The sequence below is a fragment of the Emys orbicularis genome, chromosome 9 (assembly GCF_028017835.1).
Source record: "Emys orbicularis isolate rEmyOrb1 chromosome 9, rEmyOrb1.hap1, whole genome shotgun sequence".
In the NCBI taxonomy this organism is placed as follows: domain Eukaryota; kingdom Metazoa; phylum Chordata; order Testudines; family Emydidae; genus Emys; species Emys orbicularis.
In genome coordinates, this window is record NC_088691.1 from 57,161,833 (window position 1) to 57,184,665 (window position 22,833).

At 43.5% G+C, this 22,833-nt stretch overlaps 1 protein-coding gene across 1 annotated transcript in view; it reads right to left on the bottom strand.

Moving 5' to 3' along the window:
• The window catches only part of STAG1 (STAG1 cohesin complex component), a 393,382-nt gene that overhangs the window by 284,176 nt on the left and 86,373 nt on the right, over positions 1–22,833 (bottom strand). The window contains exon 6 of the mRNA XM_065411120.1: positions 10,297–10,393. Coding sequence (XP_065267192.1) covers positions 10,297–10,393 — 97 coding nt within the window. The remainder of the gene's footprint in view (positions 1–10,296; positions 10,394–22,833) is intronic.

Sequence of the window (22,833 nt, forward strand, 5' to 3'; positions counted from 1 at the left end):
CCTCCAGGTATTCACAAATTGAATGTTTTATACATTGCTCTAGTAATTTCTCAGGTATCAAAGTCAGACTGACTGGTCTATAGTTCCCCAGCTCCTTTTTCCCCTTTTTAAAGATGGGCACTACATTAGCCTTTCTCCAGTATTCCGGGACCTCTCCTGTCATCCATGAGTTGGCAAACATTATTGCCAGTGGGTCTGAGATTTCTTCATCTAATTCCTTCAGTACCCTGGGGTGAATAGCATCAGGCTCCGTAGACTTGAATTCATTCAAATTGGTCAGAAGATCTCTGGTGGGTTCTTTACTTATCCCGATCTACACCCCTTCCCCTTTATTCTCTATGGTAACTTTGCTAATCGTCTTGTCACATATTTTTTGTGAGAAAACTGAAGTAAAGTAGGCATTGAGCAGCTCTACCTTCCTATCATCTTCCGTTACCAGCTCACATTCTACATTGAGAAACAGACCCACACCATCCCTGATCTTTCTTTTTTGTCTAACATGTTTGATGAACCTCTTCTTGTTGTCTCTAACATTCTTTGCCTTGGCTTTCCTGATTTTGTCATGACACACTTCAGTAGTTCCTCTCACAAACCAAGCGAAGAGACTTGGGGCACCTGAGTTTGGAGGCACTACTGAGCCTTGCTGAAGGAGGACTTGACCTAAAGCAGATGGATTCTTATCTCTTGGGAGAGCATCAGCAGATCCATGTAAAAATCCCACCTTGTACAGCCCAGGACCATGAGGACTAGAGGAGTCTCATGACAAGCAGTCTTCTTTAGGATCCTCCATACAAGTGGGAGAGGAAGACATGTATAAGTCAGAGACTTATGAAAATCAAATATGATCTTGTCAGCAGTGCTGGGACTCGGTACCTGCTGCAAAAAACATGACCACTTGGCACTGATTTTAACAAGTATTGGCTGTTTATTGTCATGGATTCAGGTGATTTGGATCACCTTAACAGTACAGCAGGCTGGCTACATTAAAACAAGATTCTTCCTATAATGGCAGATGTCTTCGAGCAGATCTCCAAGAATTGGAGAATTCCTTTTATAGGCCACTTCACATTGAAAATCAGAGTGGAGTGTTCATGGTTTTCATTCCCTAAAGTAGATTTCATGATTATGTTTTCCTCCTAAAAGAAAGAAATTCCTATTGTTTAACATAAGATAAAAGGATCCTCTGGATAGGAAAGTGGGTGTGAGAGAGTCTGATATAAGACAGTTCTTTGAGCATCATGCCATTTTTGGCAGCTGTCTATTCAATTTATATGTCCAGCTCTGTGCTTTGCTGCCTTTTCAGAAAGGGCAAACTAAAAGGCTGTACATCTAGGGTCTTATGGACAGGCAATAATTTTAGTCAACACGGGTATGTCTATTTTGCAAAGGAAAACCCAGAGCACAGAGTCTCAGCCTCGGTCAATTGACTTGGGCTGCGGGTCTAAAAATAGCTATGTACACATTCCCACTTCGGTTGCAGACCCTCGCTCCCCCTTTGCTGGGCTTCAGAGCCCAGGTTCCAGCCTGAGCAGGAACATCTACACTGCTATTTCTAGACCTGCAGCCTGAGCCCTACGAGCCCAAGCAGACTAGTATTACTGTAATTTATATCAGGGGTCTCAAACACGCGGCCCACGGGGCTATTTTCTGTGGCCCGCGAGCCCCTCGCAGCCCCCCCCACCCTCCCCCAGTGTTTACCTAGAGCGGCTCCGGCCAGACCTGCACCTGGGGCAGGGCAGGCTCCCTGCCTGCCTGCCCTGCCCCCACGCCACTCCGGGAAGAGGCTGGAACGTGGGGAAGGGGGGGCAGAGGGGCTGTGTGTTGCTTCAGGCAACGCCCCTAGCAGCTCCAATTGGCCGGGAATGGGGAACCGCGGCCAATGGGAGCTGCTGGGGGGGTGCCTGAAGCAACACACAGCCCCTCTGCCCCCCTTTCCCCACGTTCCAGCCTCTTCCCGGAGCGGGGCAGGGGCAGGGGCAGGGGCAGGGAGGGAGCCTGCCCTGCCTCTGGTACGCGCCAGGCCAGATCCTGCCCCCTGAACCCCTCCTGCATCCCAACCCACTGCCCTGAGCCCCATGCCGCACCCCGACCCCCTGCCATACCCTGCACCCCTCCTGCACCGACCCCCCTGCCCTGAACCCCCTGCCCCCCAACCCAATGCCCTGAGCCCCATGCCGCACCCCTCCTGCACCCCAACCCCCTGCCGTACCCTGCACCCCTCCTGCACCCTGACCCCCTGCCCTGAGCCCCCTGCCACACCCTGCACCCCCTGCCTCACCCCGCACCCCTCCTGCACCCCAACCTACTGCCCTGAGCCCCATGCCGCACCCCAACCCCCGCCATACCCTGCACCCCTCCTGCACCCTGACCCCCTGCTGTACCCCTCACTCCTCCTGCACCCCACACCCCAACTTCCTGCCCTGAGCCCCTGCCACACCCCACACCCCTCCTACAGGGAGGGGGCAGAGTTGGGGTGGGGATTTCGGGGAAGGGGTTGGAATGGGGGCAGGGAAGGGGTGGGAAGAGGCGGGGCAGGGGCGGGGCCTCATGGAAGGGGTGGAGTGGGGGTGGGGCCGAGGGCAGGAGGTGTCAGTAATGCGGCCCTCGGGCCAATGTATTAGTCCTCATGTGGCCCTCGTGGTCATTTGAGTTTGAGACCCCTGATTTATATGAATCTTTGTTAACCACTTTCTTAAAGAAACATGAATTTCTAAAATGATGTGGAAAGGATTTGGATAGACAAATTACACCCAGGCAATGGGCTTTGATTTGTGACAACAACAACAACAAAAAATCAACAAACTCCTTTTGTAGTATGATAAAAGAATTTATTTAAGATACTACTTGTGGACTTGCTACCTTACATTAGCGAAGTTAAAAAAGATATACAGATTGAGTGGGGATATTTGTTTGAGAAACTGTGATAAGAAGTGATTTTATGCATTATGGTGAATGTGTCTGTGATACATGAATGGGGGAGGAGTAGCTCCCTTTGATAGACACCCAGCCAGCCAGTTAGCTATAAAATCCCTCTTGGTCTGTTCTCTGCTTGCTTTACCTGTAAAGGGTTAACAAGCCCACAGGTAAAAGAAAAGGAGTGGGCACCTGACCAAAAGAGCCAATGGGAAGGTAGAACTTTTTAAAATTTGGAAAGAAACTTTCCCTTTATCTGTTGTTCTCTGGGCTGCAGGGACACGGAGCAGTAATGCTGTAACCAGCTTTAAGGCAGGTACAATTATAGATTATCAATTCATACCTCGAACCTACTTATCTGAAGCTTCAGATATGTAAATAAAATTAGGGGATGTCTACAGACGCGATTAGGGTTATTTCTTTTATTTCTTATTGGCTTGTGGACTCCTCTGTGCTAACCCCAGATGCTTTTGTTTGCTTGTAACCTTTAAGATGAACCTCCAAGAAAGCTATTTTGGATGCTTAATTGATGGAATTGCTCTTTTAAAATCTAGCAAAAGCCTAAGTTTCAGATGTATTTTCTTCCTTTTTTGTTTTTAATAAAATTTACCTTTTTTAAAATCAGGATTGGATTTTTGGTGTCCTAAAAGGTTTGGGGGGGGTGAAAGTGCTTGAGGGTACCCCACCGGGAGAAATTCCCAAGTGTTCCTTCCTAGGTCCAAGGGTTTTTTTTGCATTTGGGTGGTGGCAGTGTTTACCAAGCCACGGTCAGAAAAAAGCTGTAACAACCTTGGGAGTGTAATACAAGCCTGGAGTGGCAAGTATTAATTTTTAGAATCCTTGTGGGCCCCCACCTTCTGCACTTGGAGTGACAGAGTGGGGATTCAGCCTTGACAGTATCCAATTATTAAAAAGAGTATTGGGATGCTGTTTATACCCCAATATTACAAACTGTTAGTGAACTGCTACCAAATGATCCTTTACAAATCTTTCTGGGGCTTCCTAGCAAAAATGCTCAGAATTAAAGAAATAAAGTATTGATCTCATCTGCTAGTAACAGCTAGATTATATGAACCAGAAAATATGTGATGTTATGGAAAAAAACAAGAAAATTCAGATTCACTTAAGTCTCAAAAGGAAAAGATAAGTATAGTATGATGAGGTATATTATATCTGCATCGAGACAGGACTTTGGGCGTGGCCACATGAGAAGACTCTTCCTTTACTATCCATTTAGTAATACTGTAACATACTCCTGGAGGAATTCTGTGCCACTGTGCATGCGCAGAATTTATGTCCTCGCAGATTTCTTTGCTTCCCTGCAGAAAAATTACTTTCTGATGGCGCAGCAAAGGGAAGCCAAAAGAGCGGTCATGCGACCCTCCCCAGCAGTATGTTTCAGGTGCTCAGGGCAGCCGTCAGAGAGGTAAATAACTGTGGGGCAGGGGGCGGGACTAGGGGGCTGGTGGCTCCTACCCTGCGCCAGGCTCAGCTGCTAGTCACAGCTGGGCTGGGGAAGATGGGACTTCCTCTTACGCTGCATGGCATCTGGAGCTGGGTCAGACCCACCCCCAGATTTCTCCCCCGCCTGCAGGAAGCTCTGCAATCTCCCTCACCCCCGCTTTCTGCACCCATCACTCCTCAGTTGCAGGGGGAGGGATCCCTGTGCAGGGAGCTGTTCCCCCATCTGCCCAAACCCCATGCATCCAGACCCCCATATACCCAGACCCTCCCACTGAGCCTGACCCCCCACACTCGGAACATCCCTGATGAGTCCCACTCCCTCGGCAACTGGACTACCCCGACGAGCCACCTGCACCTGGATCCCCACCCCGAGCCCCAACCATTTGCACCTAGATCCCACCTCACTGAGCTCCAACCATCTTCACTTGGACCCCCCTGCAGAGTCCCATTACTGTTGCACCCAGAACCTCCAACAGCCCCTAAGCATCTGGATCCTCCCTGCAACCAGATCCTCCACTGAGCTACCCACACCCAGATTGCCCCACACAGAACCCTCTGGATGCCCCCACCTTAAGCCCCTCCACATTTGGATCCTGCCTTGCTGAGCCTGCCTGCCCACACTGAGGGGAAGAGCCTTGGGGCGTTTCTGGGGCAGGCCGGGTCCTTGCGCTGTGTCAGGGTTGGTTGCAGCCTCACTACTGAGTCCATGTCCTGGCAGGGGGAGGGAGCTGCACAGTGATCTCCCACCTCTGTGCAGCCAGTGACCGGTGCACCCCAATGCCATGCTGGAGCCTCCACATTTATTTGACAAATACAATTTGCAGAATTTTGCACAATTTTAAAATATTGTGTGTAGAATTTTTAATGTATTGGCACAGATTTTTTAATCTTTTGGTGCAGAATGCCCTCAGGAGTATAAAATTTAGAATTTGTCTACACTAGACTTCTACCATGAGTTTGTCGACTGCTAACTATCTTCAGGCACTTAGCACATTTGTAAAGGCTATTGTGGACACTAACCACTCCTTTGATCTAGAACAAACATTTCTAGCCTAGATCAAGTTATCAACTATAACCAGAGTGAGCCACAAAGAAAACTTGAAAGGCAAATGGATTCATAATGCAAGATCCATTTCCCGAAGAGACTGTTAGCCAATATCATATTTCCAGTATGTCTTGTACTCATGCTAAGCATTATTGTGGAAATGTACTAGTAGTTAAACTGTATAACCATACCCTCTGTTCTTCGTATATAGAAAATCTATCAGAAACAAGATATATGTTTTGTCGAGGCTCGCCAAATATGAAGTATGCTAGGTATGGCTGGTACATTATGCTGGGGATGGTTGGTACAGATGTCTTTGTACACTAAAATATGGGTATGAAACTAAATTAGAAAAGAAGTAAGGTCTAATAATACAGTGGAATCATCTACTTGTAATACACAATTGAGCTCATATCTTGGGACATATTAAAAAATTTAACTACTGCAAGACTCTTCTCCAGAATGGTAATGTATAAACCTCTATGCTGCTCCTCCAACCGCCCAAACCCTGTGCATCCAGACCCCCATATACCCAGACCCTCCCGCTGAGCTTCACCCCCTGCACTCAGAACACCCCTGATGAGCCCCACTCCCCCAGCACTCCAGACTGGTAATGTATAAACCTCTATGCTTGTGCTGATTTAATAAATTGATGGAGCCAAGTTATCTAATGTCTAGTTAATCAATAATTTAAACAAAACTACTAACAGCATCCACCAAAGCTGACTTGTGAAGTCTGATATGAAAAGATCCTTAAAAAAACCACAGATAGATGCTTTCATTCGGTTCCAAAGGGTTGCAACTCCTCTCTCAACCCACAAATCTGATTCAGTCATTGGTCTTCAGAGAAAGGCTCTGATAGATGGCAGAGCTTCCGTGTCTCAGGCAGTATAAAATTATTTCATGTAATCTACACCCACTGAGCCATCGAAGCCTTGGAAGCACTTGGGACTTTTTTGGGACACCTGATAAAAACAGATAATGGAAGTTCCTTTCATTCAAGAATGGATGGACAACATAAGGTAGAGAGGCTTCCTGAGCCAAGTGAAAAGGGAAATCACCTTGGGAACATGCTTAATCACCAATTTCTCTGAATGAAATTCCAGTTAAGAATCCCTAGTGGGCAGAGCTCAAAGACTCCTCAAGACAATCTGTAACTCTCGACAAAACTTCAGTGTGCTGCCCCCATGGGTGAAGCTATATACAGTGGGCGGGGGTCTGTGTACAATGGGTGGAACTCCATGCAGTGGGCGTGGCTATGTAGTACAGTGGCCAGACTTCTACGGTCCAGTGTGTGGCTGCATGGTATAGCGGGCAAAGCTGAGGTACAATGGGTGGAGCTCTATGCAGGGTGGGTTGGGGCTGTATAGTACAGTGGGCAGAGATCTGGGCAGAGGGCTGACAGCATGGCGGTTGAAGGCAACAGGGGTGCCCATGACAGGGATAGCTCCAGGACAGCAGCATTGGCAGCAGCAGGAGAAGTACAGGCCATGAACATTTAAAAAAAAAAAAAAAAAAGTTTCTCCCAGAAATCTGCCACTTTAGGCAGCTGCTTAGTTTGTCTATAGCTAGAAGGCCCCTGGCAGAGCTTGAAACAATGCTGCCAATTCAATTCATGATTTTATCACAAGTCTTGTGATACTTAGTGTTTTTCTTAAATTCCCAGCTCCTGGAGTCATATGATCATTCAACTTTGGAAACAAGCTTGAACACATGAACCAAAATGACTCAAAACCCAAAATGAAAGAAAGAATCCAAAATTTATTATTTTTAAATTTTCAATTTTTAGGGTCCTGGCATGATTTTTCAATGCCTGGGGTTGACAATTCTGAATTCACACACTTTCTTGAATAAGCAGATGCCTAATAGAAGGTCTATTCAAAAGCTGAATCCAAATTTTTCCTTTGTTTAAAACCAGGACTAGTGAGAATATTTAGTAACAGATTAGATCCCCACAGGGACATGAAGCTTAGTTTTCTTGGGGAGTTCATACTCCAGTTCAACCACAAGTTTCTGGGCTAGGTACAGAAACACTGGGCAAAATTTTGTCACATGTTGTCACAGGGTGACTGACTCTTGAGGGTAATATAGGGCCAGTGCACCTGTGCCGGATCAGCATACCCCTTAAATTGATTAATTAGGCCCTAGAGTGAGGGCATCTGATTTTAGTACCTTCCTAACAAGGGAGATTAATTGAACTGATTAATACCAGCTGTGGGGAGGAACTAAAAGAAGAAATAAAGAGAGTTAGAAGCTCAGTGAGAGGAGAGCCCTGAGGCACACAAGCCTGGGGGCCAGTACAGGCTCGAGAGACCCCCAACAGGTGAGAGATTGGTTCCTGGGGGGGAAACCCTGAAGAGGGTTTAGGGAATCTTTGGATTCCTGCTGGACAAAGGGAGTAGACTGGTAAGATTTATGAAAATTGACTTCGAATGGTAGGCCAAGACAGCTGGACTTTGAATTGATTAAATTTCTGGACTTTGTGTTAGTTAGTTTAATGCCCAACAGAGTAGACTTTATGAAGACCTCAGGGAAGAGAGATCAAACTTGCCCAGGCAGAAAGGCTGGGAAAGGACTGAATCTGTCCCCGTGATAGGGGTAAAAGGAATTATTATTTTCTTCTGAGTTAATAAAACCGGTCCTGAAGAACCAGACTTCTTGAATGATCTTGACCTCATCTGTATACTTCAAAATGCTTTTGGGAAATTGGGAAAATGGGCACCATGACCTAGAGGATTTCAGAGCCACCGCTGACCAGTAGGAGGCACTCCTGTATGGGTCCAGCCCCCGACACGTGTAACATAGGAGATCAGAAAATAAAACATTAACCGTCCTTTCTTGCCTTAAAAATCTATGACTAAGGCTACAAGTTTGTCACGGAGGTCACGGATTCTGTGACTTTCCATAACCTCTGTGATTTCTGCAGCAGCCAGTGCACCTGGCTCAGGGACACATCAGCAAATGGAAATTGGGAGGGAGGGAGGAAGAGATCAAACAGACAGAATATAACCACTTTGAAGCAAGCTGCCCAACAAGTTTTGAAAACATTCTGAGGAATCTCCTCAGTCAGAAGTACTAGAGCCATTGACACAGAGTGGTTCTGAACCCTCAACCCTAACAACCACGGAAAAGAAAGCCCCAAATCCTGGGAGAACCCCACTGTACAGTCTGTAATAGAAGTTTCCTCTCCCATGCTGCCAAAAGGTCTGCTGAGGCAAGCTGCTTAGGAGTAGAAAGGGAATGCTGTTGGCCTGATGCCTCTGACTGTTGAGAGAACATGGGGACTGCACCTAAAACGGTCTCTAAAACGGCTTGAAAAAAGTACCATTACATTCAAACAGACCTCAGTGGTTCAGGAGCCAAATTAGCAATCAACGTTACTCAAAAGAGCCACAGTGGTGTGAATTCATTTTTCCATTTACTATTTTTATATATATTATTCTCACCGCAAAATGACTGACCAAGTATTATTATTTTATCAACTACAATTGGTTAATAACTTAGATTGGTTAATAATTAAATCACACAGTGTTTTAATATTCTGTGCTGCAAAGAGCCGCAAGCGACACATTAAAGAGCCACTTGCGGTTCTCAAGCCTCAGTCTAAGTATCATTGGTTTAACTATTCCATTCCAGCCAAAACAAGCAGAAAGTGAGATCCTGAGTCCTTGGAGTCCTCCAGAGCCTACAAAGGGTAACCCACTCTCTCCTGCTGCTATCTACTGTGGAAGTAGAGCAAGAACTGACAGGGATTTGAAGGGGATTTCAATGCATACAGTCTCTTCAGGTGAATAGAGCTGGACATTTTTTATATTTATTTATTTTGGACAAGTGAAAGAACAAAGACACCTAGCACAGGGGTTCTCAACTTTGAGGCCCCCACAACATGCTATAAAAACTCCACAGCCCAGCAGTGCCACAACACTGTGTTTCTGCATATAAAAGCCAGGGCCGGCGTTAGGGGATAGCAAGCAAGGCAATTGCCCAGGATCCCACGCAACAGGGGGCACTGCAAAGCTAAGTTGCTCAGGCTTTGGCTTCAGCCCCAGGTGGTAGGGCTCGGGGCCCCAGGGTGCAGTCCCGTGCGGTGGGGCTTAGGCTCTCTGTCCTGGGCCCTAGCGAGTCTTACACCAGCCATGCTTGGCGGTCCCCTTGAAACCTGCTCGCGGCCCACTAGGGGGCCCCGGACCCCTGGTTGAGAACCACTGACCTAGTGTATGCTCACAAAGAAGATGGGGTGGCAGGTGAGATCCTACAAGGGCTGCCACTCCCACACCAATGGAGAAAGTCTGAGGGTGGGGCAGGATAATTGCCTTATCCCTGATAGCTCGAAAGGGAATTTGAGACAGACAGGATTGGTGCCCTATCCCCAAATGAGTGGTCTTTGGGGTTAATGGGAAGGCAGTTGAAGCCTAAGAAAAAATCCTCTCTCTTCAATTTTCAAAACTTAATTCCTAGAGGGAAGAAAAAAAGGAAAAAGTTAAGGTACACCTGCACACAGGGCTTCTGGTTACGAAAAAAAAGATTTGGGAGGTAATAGAAATGGGGAATCAGGGATATATAAATATATACCTACCTTGATTAATAACTCCTGTCTCCTTTTTTGCTAGTTGATGGAGTCATACCAATCTCTGTGAGGATTTGTACTCTTTAGAATGGGGACGGGGAAAGAGAGAGAGACGGCTCTCGACAAACAAACTTTAACTGGAATTATTCCATGAAGTACACAAAATACTACAACTGCCTGACTAAACCATGCATGAGGAGTGTTGACCCAAGGTCTCCTGCATGTTTAGAAGCACTCACACTGAAATATACATTGTATGACTGTCACTTAGTTTAGATTTATTTTAAATCACTTTTTTCCACTGTACCTCGACATCCTGAACACTGGATAAAGAAGTTGATTAAATCCAGAAGTGCTATATCCCTGTCTTGTTTATATGATTCAATCCAGTCGTCCACCACAGACTGTCAAGAAAAAAAGAAAACGTATCAGATACTCTTTAAAAGATTTATAAATGCAAATGACTTTTCAGAACAATCTTTTCAGAAAGTAATTTTATAACTGAGAATGTACTTCACACAACTGTGTGAGTACAAATTCAGAAATCAACAGGCCTTCCCTTAGCTGGTGGAGACAGAACAAATACTGCTAGAGCCCCGGTCTACATGCATTGTTTTCTAGTGTTAAACTAGGATAAATAGTTAGCTGCTCAAAGGCAAATTAATTAAAAAACCAAAACTGTGCTTGAGGTATTTATTCAATCTAACAAGTTTGTTGAGAACAGAAGCATTCTGTCTTATTTCAGAACTCCAGCAAGATAACATTTTCAGCAGGGTAACACTCTCTGGGGATAAGCATCTCATTTATTTTGCAAGATGGAAGTCTTCTAATGTTGATAATAGTCAATGAGCCATGGGTCACAATTTTAAAATAGAGTATATGATTTGATTAAACAGTTGATGATGGGAAACATTCTAAACTAAAAAATAATAGGTGGGACTTCTTTATGCTGATTGTGGCTGATAACCAAAGAGACACCTATACCATTGCAACAAAAAACTGAGCCATGGTCTCTCAGAACTCAAGTGGGGACCACAGTATTCGGGAAACACTTTTACATTACTCATAATGAGGTGTACAAAGTCTGCCATCAACAGTTATGATAGCAGGGAGGGGGACAGACAAGTAAACAGGGGACAAGAGCTGTTTAACATCTATCATATACTAGGTCACCATGGATGAAGAGCAGGCTCAGCTGCTTGATAAGTTAAGGCACTGAATGAACACTGCCCATCAGTGGAAGAGGGCAATCAAGGAGTAAGAGAGTGTATGGCACAGGCACAAAACCAGCTAGAAAGTGTGTAAAGACACACACTAGAGATGTCTTCAGCTGTTCCCCCTGCACCAACTTAACCCTAAAAACCTAATGCTGCTACTCTATAATTGCTGGGGCAGGAGGGGAGGTGTCACATGGTATTACAGCAGCTGATGCAGGCAAGGAAAACGGTAGAGGCGGAGACAATGGAAAAAAGCTAGGAAAAAGCACCAACTCTCTGAAGGAACAAGAAGAGGGTATGAGGTTCTTCTAGACCCCACTACCATGAAATCACTATCTTCTAAGGGAGGTAAAATAGGTGAGGGTTCCTCCCATATCCCAACACCATCATCCCCTTAACTTAGGGAACAACATTACTAAAACCCTTAGTTTCCTTAGTTCCAAAGATAAATAGCATAGCAATACAAACAATTAGTAACATTTTAGTCAATTAAAAATGTGTGTATGTTTATTTATTTTACATGTGAAAAAACACCCCCCTAAGCGCAGCAAGTTTCAGCGCTGTAAAGCGCCAGTGTAAACAGTGCACCAGCGCTGGTAGCCACGCCTCTCATGGGTATGGTTTTTTTTAAGAGCACTGGGAAAGCTCTCTCCCAGCGCTCTGCTGTGACTAGACAAACCATGTTAAAGCATTGCCACGGCAGCGCTTTAGCGTTGCCAGTGTAAACTAGCCCAGAGGCTTAGGGACACCCAGAGCACAGGGTTGCATCCTTGATCATCTTGACTAATAGCCATTGATGGACCTATCCTCCATGAATTTATCTAATTTTTTTTTTAACCCAGTTATACTTTTGGTCTTGACAACATCTCCTGGCAATAAGTTCCACATGTTGACTGCCTTGTGTGAAGAAGTACTTATGTTTGTTTTAAACCTGCTGCCTACTAATTTCATTGGGAGACACCTGTGTGAAGGAGTAAATGATACTTCCTTATTCACTTTATCCATACCATTCATAATTTTATAGACCTCTATCATCATCATCGGTGGGAGGGATAGCTCAGTGGTTTGAGCATTGGCCTGTTAAACCCAGGGTAGTGAGTTCAATCCTTGAGGGGGCCACTTAAGGATCTGGGGCAAAATCAGTACTTGGTCCTGCTAGTGAAGGCAGGGGGCTGGACTTGATAACCTTTCAAGGTCCCTTCCAGTTCTAGGAGATAGGATATCTCCATTAATTAAAAAAAATTATTTATTTAATTTAATACCTTCTTTCCCCTCCCTCCCGGCGCCTCACCAGTCCTCTTTTCTCTAAGATGAACAGTCCCATTCTTTTTAGTCTCCTCATACGGAAGCTGTTTCATACCCCTAATTATTTTTGTTGCCTTTCTCTCTGTACTTTTTCAAATTCTAACATATCTTGTTTGAGAATGGGGAGACCAGAACTGCACACAGTATTCCAGATGAGGGTTACCATGGATTTATATAGTGGCATTATGATCTTTTCGGTCTTATTTTCTATCCCTTCCCAAAGGTTCCTAACTTTCTGTTAGCTTTCTTCACTGAGCAGATGTTTCCAAAGAACTATCCACGATGACTCCAAGATCTCTTTCTTGAGTGATAACAGCTAATTTAGAACCTCATTATTTTGAATGTATAGTTGGGATGTTTTCCGATGTGCATTACTTCGCATTTATCAACACTGAACTTCATCTGCCATTTTGTTCCCCAGTCACCCAGTTTTGTGAGATCCCTTTGTAACTCTTCGCAGTCTGCTTTGAATTTAACTATCTTGAGTAATTTTGTATCATCTGCAGACTTTGCTTCCCCCCAGTGTGTACCCCTTTTTCCAAATCATTTATGAATACATTTAACAGCTCTGGTCCCAGTGCAGATCCTTGGGGGACATCACTATTTATCTCTTTCCACCATGAAAACTGAGCATTTAGTCCTGCCTTTTGTTCAAACAGTTACTTATCCACAAGAGAGTCCTCCCTCTTATCCCATGACAGCTTACTTTGTTTAAGAGCCTTTGATGAGGGACCTTGTCAAAGGCTTTCTGAAAGTCCAAGTACACTATATCCACTGGATCACCCTTCTCCACATGTTTGTTGACCATCTCAAAGAATTCTAATAAGTTGATGAGGCATGATTTCCCTTTACAAAAGCCAAGTTGACTCTTCCCCAGTATAATGTGTTCATCTCTATGTCTGATGATTCTGTTCTTTACTATAGTTTCAACCAATTAGCCTTGTACTGAAGTTAGATTTACTGGCCTGTAATTGCCAGGATTGCCTCTAGAGCCTTTTTAAAAAATTGGTGTCACATTAGCTACCCTCCAATCATCTGGTACAGAGACTGATTTAAGTAGTAAGTTACACACCACAGTTGTTAGTTCTGCAGTTTCATATTTGAGTTCCTTAAGAACACTTGGGTGAATGCTATACACTCCTGATAACTTACTACAGTTTAATTTATAAATTTGTTCCAACACCTCTTCTACTGACACCTCAATCTGCAACAGTTCCTCAGTTTTGTCACCTAAAAAGGGAGATTCAGGTGTGTGAATCTCCCTCACATCCTCTGCAGTGAAGACAGATGCAAAGAACTCATTTAGCTTCTTCTTACTTGCCTGGCCTTCCTTGAGTGTTCCTTTCGTACCTCGATTGTCCAATGACCCCACTGATTGCTTGGCAGGTTTCCTGCATCTGGTGTACTCAAACTTTTTGTAGTTAGTTTTTGTCTCTTTTGGTTGTTGCTCTTCAGTTTATTTTTTGGCCTTTTATACTTGACTTGCTAGAATTTATGCTCATTTCTATTTTCCTTCATTGGATTTGACCTCCAATTTTTAAACAATTTTTTTTTGGTCTCTACCTCATTCACTCTGTTTAGCCATGGTGGCATTTTTTTGTTCTCTTACTTTTTTTTTTTTTTTTTTAATATGGGGGTATACAATTAGTTTGAGCCTCTATTATGGCACTATTCACAGATATACACCAAAGAATTATCAGTGGGAAAAATCTTCTATTCCTTCTCATGCAGGGGGTTTTGAATCCCTATCAGAGAAAATAACTTATAGGTAAGATTAAAATATTCTGTCTGATGAGTGCCTAGCCAGCAAGCCTAACCAAAGGGTTGGTGCTAGCAGTAAAACATACTGAGCATGAAGGCACCATTAAACAGATGGAGGGAAACAGCCTTCACTTGAGATTCTAGTAATTATCCTTTTTGCAGCTTTAATTTTTGTTTACTATAGCATAAAAGACTTTTCTGCTACATGGTCCATACCTTGTGCACAAATCAGCAATACATCTTAATCTGCCTGGGCTGCTGGGAGGCAGAAGCAAGTTCTCTGATACTTAAGTGCTCTGGTGTCTATTTTACTCCCTGTAGAACTGGAAAATGGTTACTTACCTGTTAATTAGCGTAACTCTTGGGTCTTCAAGATGTGTTGTACATATATCTATTCCACTTTAAGTGTGTGCACGCCCAGTGTATTCAAGTCGGAGTTTTCAATACCAGTCCCGAAGAGGTGGCTCTTGTGCACCTCATCTGCTCATAGAATCAAAAATCATAGAAATGATAGGGCTGGACGGGACCTTGAGAGGTCATCTAGTGCTAGCCCTTTGCACTGAGGCAGGACCAAGCATACCTGGACCATCCCTGATAGATGTTTGTCTAACCTGTTCTCAAAAACCTCCAATGACAGACTCCACAACCTTCCTTGAAAACCTACTCCAGTGCTTCAGTATCCTTATAGTTAGAAAGTTTTTCCTAATAGTCTAACCTAAATCTCCCTTGCTGAAGAGTAAGCCCATTACTACTTCTCCTACCTTCAGTGGACATGGAGACCAGACTGTTATCCATCACTGTCTTCTTTATAACCGCACTTAACATACTTGAAGACTTATCAGGTTCCTCCCTCAATCTTCTCTTCTCAAGACTAAACATGTCCAATTTTTTTTTTTTTTTACTTTTCTTCAGAGGTCAGGTTATCTAAATTTTGTTTATAATTTGTGTTGCTTTCCTCTGGACTTTCTCCAATTTATCCACATCTTTTTTAAAGCGTGGCATCCAGAATTGGACACAGTATTCCAGTGGAGAACTCACCAGTGCTGAGTAGAGGAACAATTACCTTTCATGTCTTACATATGACACTCCTCTTAATACACCCCAAAATATTAGCCTTTTTTGCAACTGCATCACATTGTTGACTCATATTCAATTTGTGATCCACTAGAATGTCCAGATCCTTTTCAGCAGTACTACCATCTAGCCAGTTATTCCCCATTTTGTACTTGTGCAATTGATTTTTCCTTCCTACATGAAGTACTTTCCACTTCATTGAATTTCATCTTGTTGAATTCAGATCAATTCTCCAATTTATCAAAGTCATTTTGAATTCTAATCCAGTCCTACAAAGGGCTTGCAACTTCTCCCAGCTTGGTGTCATCTGCAAATTTCATAAACATACTCTCCACTCCATGATCCAGGTCATTAATGAGAATACTGAATAATATTGGACCCAGGACTGACCCCTGTGTGACCCACTAGATATGTCCTCCCAGATTGATAGCAAACTCTTGATAACCACTCCGAGTAAAGGATTTCAACCAGCAGTGCACCCTTCTTATAGTAATTTCATCTATATGGCATTTCCCTAGTTTGCTTATGCACATGTAGGGCTGTGTCAAAAGCCTTACTGAACTCAAAATATCTCACTGTTTCTTCTCCCCATCCACTAGGCTAGTAACCCTGTTGAAGAAAATTAGGTTGGTTTGGCATAATTTTTTCTTAACAAATCCATGCTGGTTATTCCTATAACCCTATTATCCTCTTGGGGCTTACAAAATGATTTTTTAATAATTTCTTCCAGTATCCTTCCATGTATTGAAGTTCGGTTGACTGGTCTATAATTCCGCGGGTTCTCTTTTTCCCCCTTGCTAAAGATAGATACTCTGTTTGCCCTTCTCCAGTTGTCTAGAACTTCATCCTGCTCCATGAGTTCTCAGAGATAATTGCTAACTGTTCCACGGCTGCATCAGCTAGTTCCTTAAGTAACCTATGATGAATTTCATCAGGTCCTGCCGACTTGAACACATCTAACTTATCTAAATATTCTTTTAAAACTGTTCTTTCCCTATTTTGGCTTGTGTTCCTTCCCCCTTGTTGTGAATACTGTGTTAAGTATCTGGTCACAATTAATTTTTTTTTAGTGACGACTGAAGCAAAACAGGCATTAAACATCTCAGCCTTCTTAAGGTCATCCATTATTAGCTCTTCTTCCCTGCTAAATAGGGAACCTACACCTTCCTTTGTCTCTTGCTTCTAATGTGTTTATACAAACTCTTATTGCCTCATGCCACCAGCTGAGGGTAAAAAGGGGCAGAACCGCAAAACCATTCTTCAGTTCCTTCATCCGAGAATCATGATGGTAATAAGACTGACACAGAAGGAAGCGGGGGGAAGCATGCTGTGGAATAGATATGTGCACAACACATCTCAAATTACTACAGTTACAGTACAGGTAAGTAACCATTTTTTCTTCAAGTACTTGTATACACCTAAAATGGAATAGATATGACTTTCAAGTAGTATTCCTTCTGATGGTGCGACCTGAAGATTGCATTACAATTTTCCAATATCTGGTTCAGCCCTTGAACCAGTTGTGATGGCATAATGCTTTACAAAGGTATGTACTGTGACTAGGTTGTCTCTTTGCAAATGTCCATGTGGGATATATTTCTTAGGAATGCTACTGAGCTCTGACTAAATGAGCCAATAATTTTTGAGACGGCAATACCTCACTTACATCATAATAGGTTTAAGAACATTAAGAACCAAGAAGAACCAAGTTTAAGTCCCAGGACAGAACTGGACCTCTAACTGGTGAGTAAATTCTCATAATCCATTTAAAAAACCTGCCCAACAGAGTGTGGAAAAAATGGAACATCCTAGCATAATATGGCAGTTAAATGCACCCTTAATGAACTGATTGAGGTGCCTCTCCCTTTGAAGTGTAACATCCTCAATCTGGTCCTAAATCGTATGGAGATACGTTGTAGCAAGCAGCCCAGTCTGAAAATCTTCTCCATTTTGCCAAATAAGTAGTCCTAATGGAGCTTTTTCTACTGTTAATTGAAATGTTCTGAACAATCCAAGAACAAATCTTTTCCAGAGGATTTAGCCACTCAACAGACACGTCCTGAGATGAAGGCAGTGAAGCTTTGACTCAGTGTGATAAATAAGAGGGGGGATAGCTCCCTTTTGTGGACACCCAGCCAGCCAGTTGGCTATGGAATTCCTTGTGGTGGTTGTTCTCTACTTGCTTTATCTGTAAAGGGTTAACAAGCCCACAGGTAAAAGGAAAGGAGTGGGCACCTGACCAAGAGAGCCAATGGGAGGGCTAGAACTTTTTTAAATTGGGGAAAAACTTCCTTTTGTCTGTGTGTTGTGGTTCTCCGGGAAAGAGAGGAACAGGGAACAGTTATGCACTGAGAAGCTTAAGCCAGATATGAAAAACGATCAGATCATACCTAGAGATTGCTTATCTGAACCCCCAGATATGTAAGTAAATTAGGGGATGTCTAGAAAGACGCGATTAGGTTTATTTCTGTTTATTTCTTATTGGCTTGTGGACTCCTCTGTGCTAACCCCAAATGCTTTTTGTTTTGCTTGTAACCTTTAAGCTGGACTTCAAGAAGGTTATTCTTGATGTTTAAATTTTGTAAGTGGGTTTTTTAAATCTAGCAAAAGCCTAAGTTCCAGATGTATTTTCTTTCTTTTTGTTTTTAATAAAATTTACCTTTTTTAAGAACAGGATTGGATTTTTGGTGTCCTAAGAGGTTTGTGCATATGCTGTTAAATTAGCTAGTGGCAACAACTGATTTCCTTTGTTTTTCTTTCTCAGCTCTTCACCGGAGGGGGGTGAAAGGGCTTGAGGGTACCCCACAGGAAGGAATTCCCAAGTGCGCCTTTCTGGTGTCAAAGGGGTTTTTTGCATTTGGGTGGTGGCAGCATCTACCCATCCAAGGTCAGAGAGAAACTGTAACCTTGGGAGTTTAATACAAGCCTGGAATGGCCAGTATTAATTTTTAGAATCCTTGCAGGCCCCCACCTTCTACACTCGAAGTGCCAGATTGGGGAAATCAGCCTTGACAGTAGTCCTAGTGGAGCTTTTTCTACTGTTAATTGAAGTGTTCTGAACAACTGAAGAGCAAATCTTTTCCAGAGGATTTAGCCACTCAACAGTCCCGTCATGAGATGAAGGCAGTGAGGCTTTGACTCAAGAGATCCCATTCCAATGATAATAGTAGAGGAGATTAAACCGAAAGCCTCAGGTGGTCAGAAAACCAGTGTCGCCTCAGCCACTCCAGAGCTATTAGGATGATCATTGTGTGGTCCTGCTTTAGTTGTTGTATTACCTCGGGATGAGTGGAATCTGTGGAAGTGCATATAGTACCCAATTTCCTGTCTTCCCTCATCCACCCCTGCTTAGTAACAGGAATGTATCCGTGAGAGAACCAGGGTTCTAACCTGCCCTGACACAGAATTGATGGCATTTTCTGTTTTGTTTTGTTGCAAAACAGGTCTACACGGGGGATTCCCCGTCTCTAGAAAATCAGCCTCACTATGTTGCTTTTCTCATGGATCAACCATGATCCTCCAGGAACTTTCTGCTGAAATGGTCTGCAAGAGTATTCTGTACTCCTGAAAGATGAGAGGCCTTGAGTGTAATCCTTTTCTGAATACATAGCTTACTGGATCTGGAACCACCCTGCTTGTTCTGACAGAACATTGCTGTGATATTGTCTATTACAATCTGAATTGTTAAACCCTTGATGTAAAGTAAAAAGGTCTGGCATGCCTGCTGCATGGCCTTAGCTCCAGCACATATACATGCAGTGTTGACTCCTGAACTGACTATAGTGCTTGAGCCTGCATTCCCTGTAGGTGTGCACCCTACCCTAAGTTAGATGCATTCTAACCAGTTTTCAGTGGAAGGGGAAGAGAGAATGGCAACCCTTTGCATGCACTGATTGAGTTCTTCCACCAATCTCAGAACAGAACCCTGGCAATTTTGTGAATCAGCATGCCCAGAGAATGTTTGCTTGCGTGACAGACTCGCTTCAGCCAAGCCTGCATGCATCGCAGCTGAAGTCCGGCAGGCTGAGTCAGATACATGCAGGAAGCCATATGTCCCAACCACCAGAGACAAATCCTCAGTGTTGTCCTTGGATGGGACTGCAGGCTGTTGCAGAATCTAGAATAGCATGAAACCTGTCCTTCACTCCAATGAACTCAATTCTTTGTACTCAGGACAGAACTGATTTGTCCTGGTTTATTAATCAGCCCAGCTGAACAAACAGGGAGTGAGTTTACGGCACGTTATCCTCCATTTCTTGACTGAACTGGCCATAGATCAAACAGCTGGTGGGTATTTCTGTATTTCCAGATACAGAAATACCTGCCAATTCTCCTGAGGTGAGCCACTTATAACTGACATGCACTTGATAAAGACCCTTGGAGCCAAGGACAGACCAAAGGGGAGGACAGTATATCGGTAGTGGAGACCTGTCACTATCTACCTCAGATACTCCCTGTGGCTCGGTTAGATGCCCACATGATTTGCAACCCTGCAAATCAAGAGCAGCACATCAGTCCTCAGGATCCAAGGAAGGAATAATGGAAGCAAGGGATACCATCCGAAATTTCATTTTGTTGATAAACGTGTGTAGCTTTTGCAAATCTAGGATGGTCCTCAGACCTTGGGCATAAAGAAGTACTGAGAGTAGAAATCCCTCCTCCTAGGTTGAAGGGGCACTTCCTCTATTGCTCGGACAAAGAAGAATCTGCACCTCTTGAAGTGCAGACTCATGAGAGTGGTCACTGAAAAGTAGACAGCAGATAAGATAGACTGAAATTAAATCATGTAACCTAGCTTCACAGTTCTCAGAACTCACTGATCCAACAAAATGGCACAACTTGTTTCCAATGGAAGTGATTGGGAGGAAAGCAGTCACATAGACTGCTTTGGAACAGATGAGTGTTGGTGTGATGTGTCCAAAGTAGTAGGAGCTGGTGGCCTTCTGAGTTTTAAGATGCCCCTGAGACTTATCAGCCTGTCTGGAAGCGTACTAAAGCTGTCTATACAGAGATCTGTATTGCCTCCTCTGTAAGGCTGCTGTACAGAACCCAAGAGAATGTAGTGATGCTTGAGAATCCTTGAGAAAATGCAACGCTTCATCAGTCTTGTCATAGAAGAGATTGCATCCCTCAAAAGGTAGTTCCTCAAGAGTCTGTTTTATTTCTGTAGGGATCCCAGACATCTAAAGCCAAGAGGCTCTACGCTTTGTGACAGATGTCACCACAACCCCAGAAGCTGTGTCACCAGCAAAAAGTGCTGCCTGAAGAGAAGTCCTTGTAACAAAATGGCCCTCCATAACAAAGGAATTAAACTCTTCTCAAACATCCGCTGGGAGATTGTCAATAAATACTGTCATGAAATCCCAGTTTAAAAGGTCATATTTTGAAAGTAATGCATGGTAGTTAAACACATACATTTGAAGGCAGTTTCTCTCTTGCCCAAACAATAGCAGTATCTTCGGCAACAACCATCACTGTTCTCATCCCAAAGTCTATGACAATGCAGAACAGAAGCGGGGGTGGTATGGCAACCTTGCCTTACACCAGAAAATCTTAAAACTATTCTGTGTGTCTGCTCTCTATCCTAATGCAGCATGCAGACTTGTCATATAAGACATATCAAATCAACAATCTTTGCTAGAATTCCATAGTGGGTCAAGATCTTCCAGAGTGCTTCTCTGTGGACACTAACAAATGCTTTTGTAAAATCAATGAAGTTAAAAATAATCTTCTGCGGGTATTCCAAGCTTCTCAATAAATCTTCTCAGGGAATGTAGGTAAGTTCACTATTTCTTCACATACCTCAACGTATGTTAGTGGTTCTGGCTGGTTGAGCACAGCCTTGACATGTTTCATCCAACAGGCTTCTATGTTAAAAGTGTACCGTCTCAAGCCTTCACAATGCATCAACAATTCGAGAACTGTGATGTCAGTTGTTTGGATACTAGAAAAAGCTTTTTATAATCCCCTCTCTCGTACATCTTCTCAGCTTCTCTTGCTTTGCTTTCCATCTATTCTCTCATCTCTTCTGCCTGATCTTTTAACTTCCTTGTCTGTATTTGCATATTTTTGTTCTAGAATAGCTGGGACTGTATCTTGACACGATGGGAAGGCTTGAGAGCTCTGAAGACCCTGAGAGCTATGCTGGAGGGAGTGTAATTCTTTGTAGGGTCACCAAAGACAGATAGGTCAAAGGGCAGAAGCCAGATTAAAGGCAGTCCCACCAAACTTCCTAGTAGGTTGTTAAGAGTCAGGCTAACAAACGTAAAAAATGCTGCTACAGACACAAAAACCATAGGCAAGTGTCAGACTTGCAAATACGAACACCAACTGTGGAGAACTATAATCCAATGCAAAGACGACAAGGTAGTTCTGGCCAACCAGTAAATTCAGCCGACACTGTGATGATGGAGAATCAAAGCCACAAGGAAGCGCTCCATCTGAAACAGCTATCTTCACAAGTAAAGTTGGAATCTTAAATCGCTTTGGAGCACAGGTAGACTGCCATGAGTTATCAGAGAAATAAAAATCTTTGGCCTAATTATACTTGAACTGAGTGAGATGAGATGGACTGGACGAAGCAAATTATCATCTGTGTGACTGTTTTCTATTCGGGAAGAGAGGATGATAAACATCAGGAATAAGAAGGCTTATTATTGAGTAAGGAAGCTACTGAAAGAATGGGAACCTGTTAATTTAAGAATATTGACTGCTCACTGACGATCCATGCAAAAGTCATAGTTGTTCAGTGCTAACAAATAATGAAAACTGATCAAAGACTGTTTTTATGAGAGACAGCAGAGTATCTTTGGCAATACCAAGAAATATGACATTCTTATCCTGATGGGAGATCTAAATGCACAGGTTGTTTTGATAATACTGGATATGAACACATTATGAGCAGAAATGGCATCCTAGGGCAGAATGAAAATGGCGAATGTTTTGTTGAACTCGGCGGACTATATAATCGTTGCATTTGGGGGAAACACTATTCTCACACAAGGACAGACAAACTGACATGGAGAACAAATGATGTCTTCATCCAGCAGCAGCTTGACCACGTTGCCATTAGTAGGTGTAGGTGAAGATCACTGTTGGACACCACGGTGTATACAAGTGCTGATGTTGGAAGTGACCATCATCTTGTCACTGGGACAATCAAAATAAAACTAAAAATGACATCACTACTCAAGGCAGACAGTGTGCATAATAGTAGAAATGTAGCAGATGCATCAGCAAAGGTGCATTTCAAGGTGCAACTCCCCAGTAGATTTGTAGAGTTAAAGACACTGACAGATGACATAGAAAAACTAGAGTCTGAAGACGACCTATGTGTAAGCTCGAACGCTTGTCTCTCTCACTAACAGAAGTTGGTGTAACAAAAAATATTACCTTGTCCACCTAGTCTCTCTAATATCCTGGGACCAGCACGGCTACAACAACACTGCATAGAAGAAAAATGGAAGCTTTTCAAAGAAGCAAGTGTG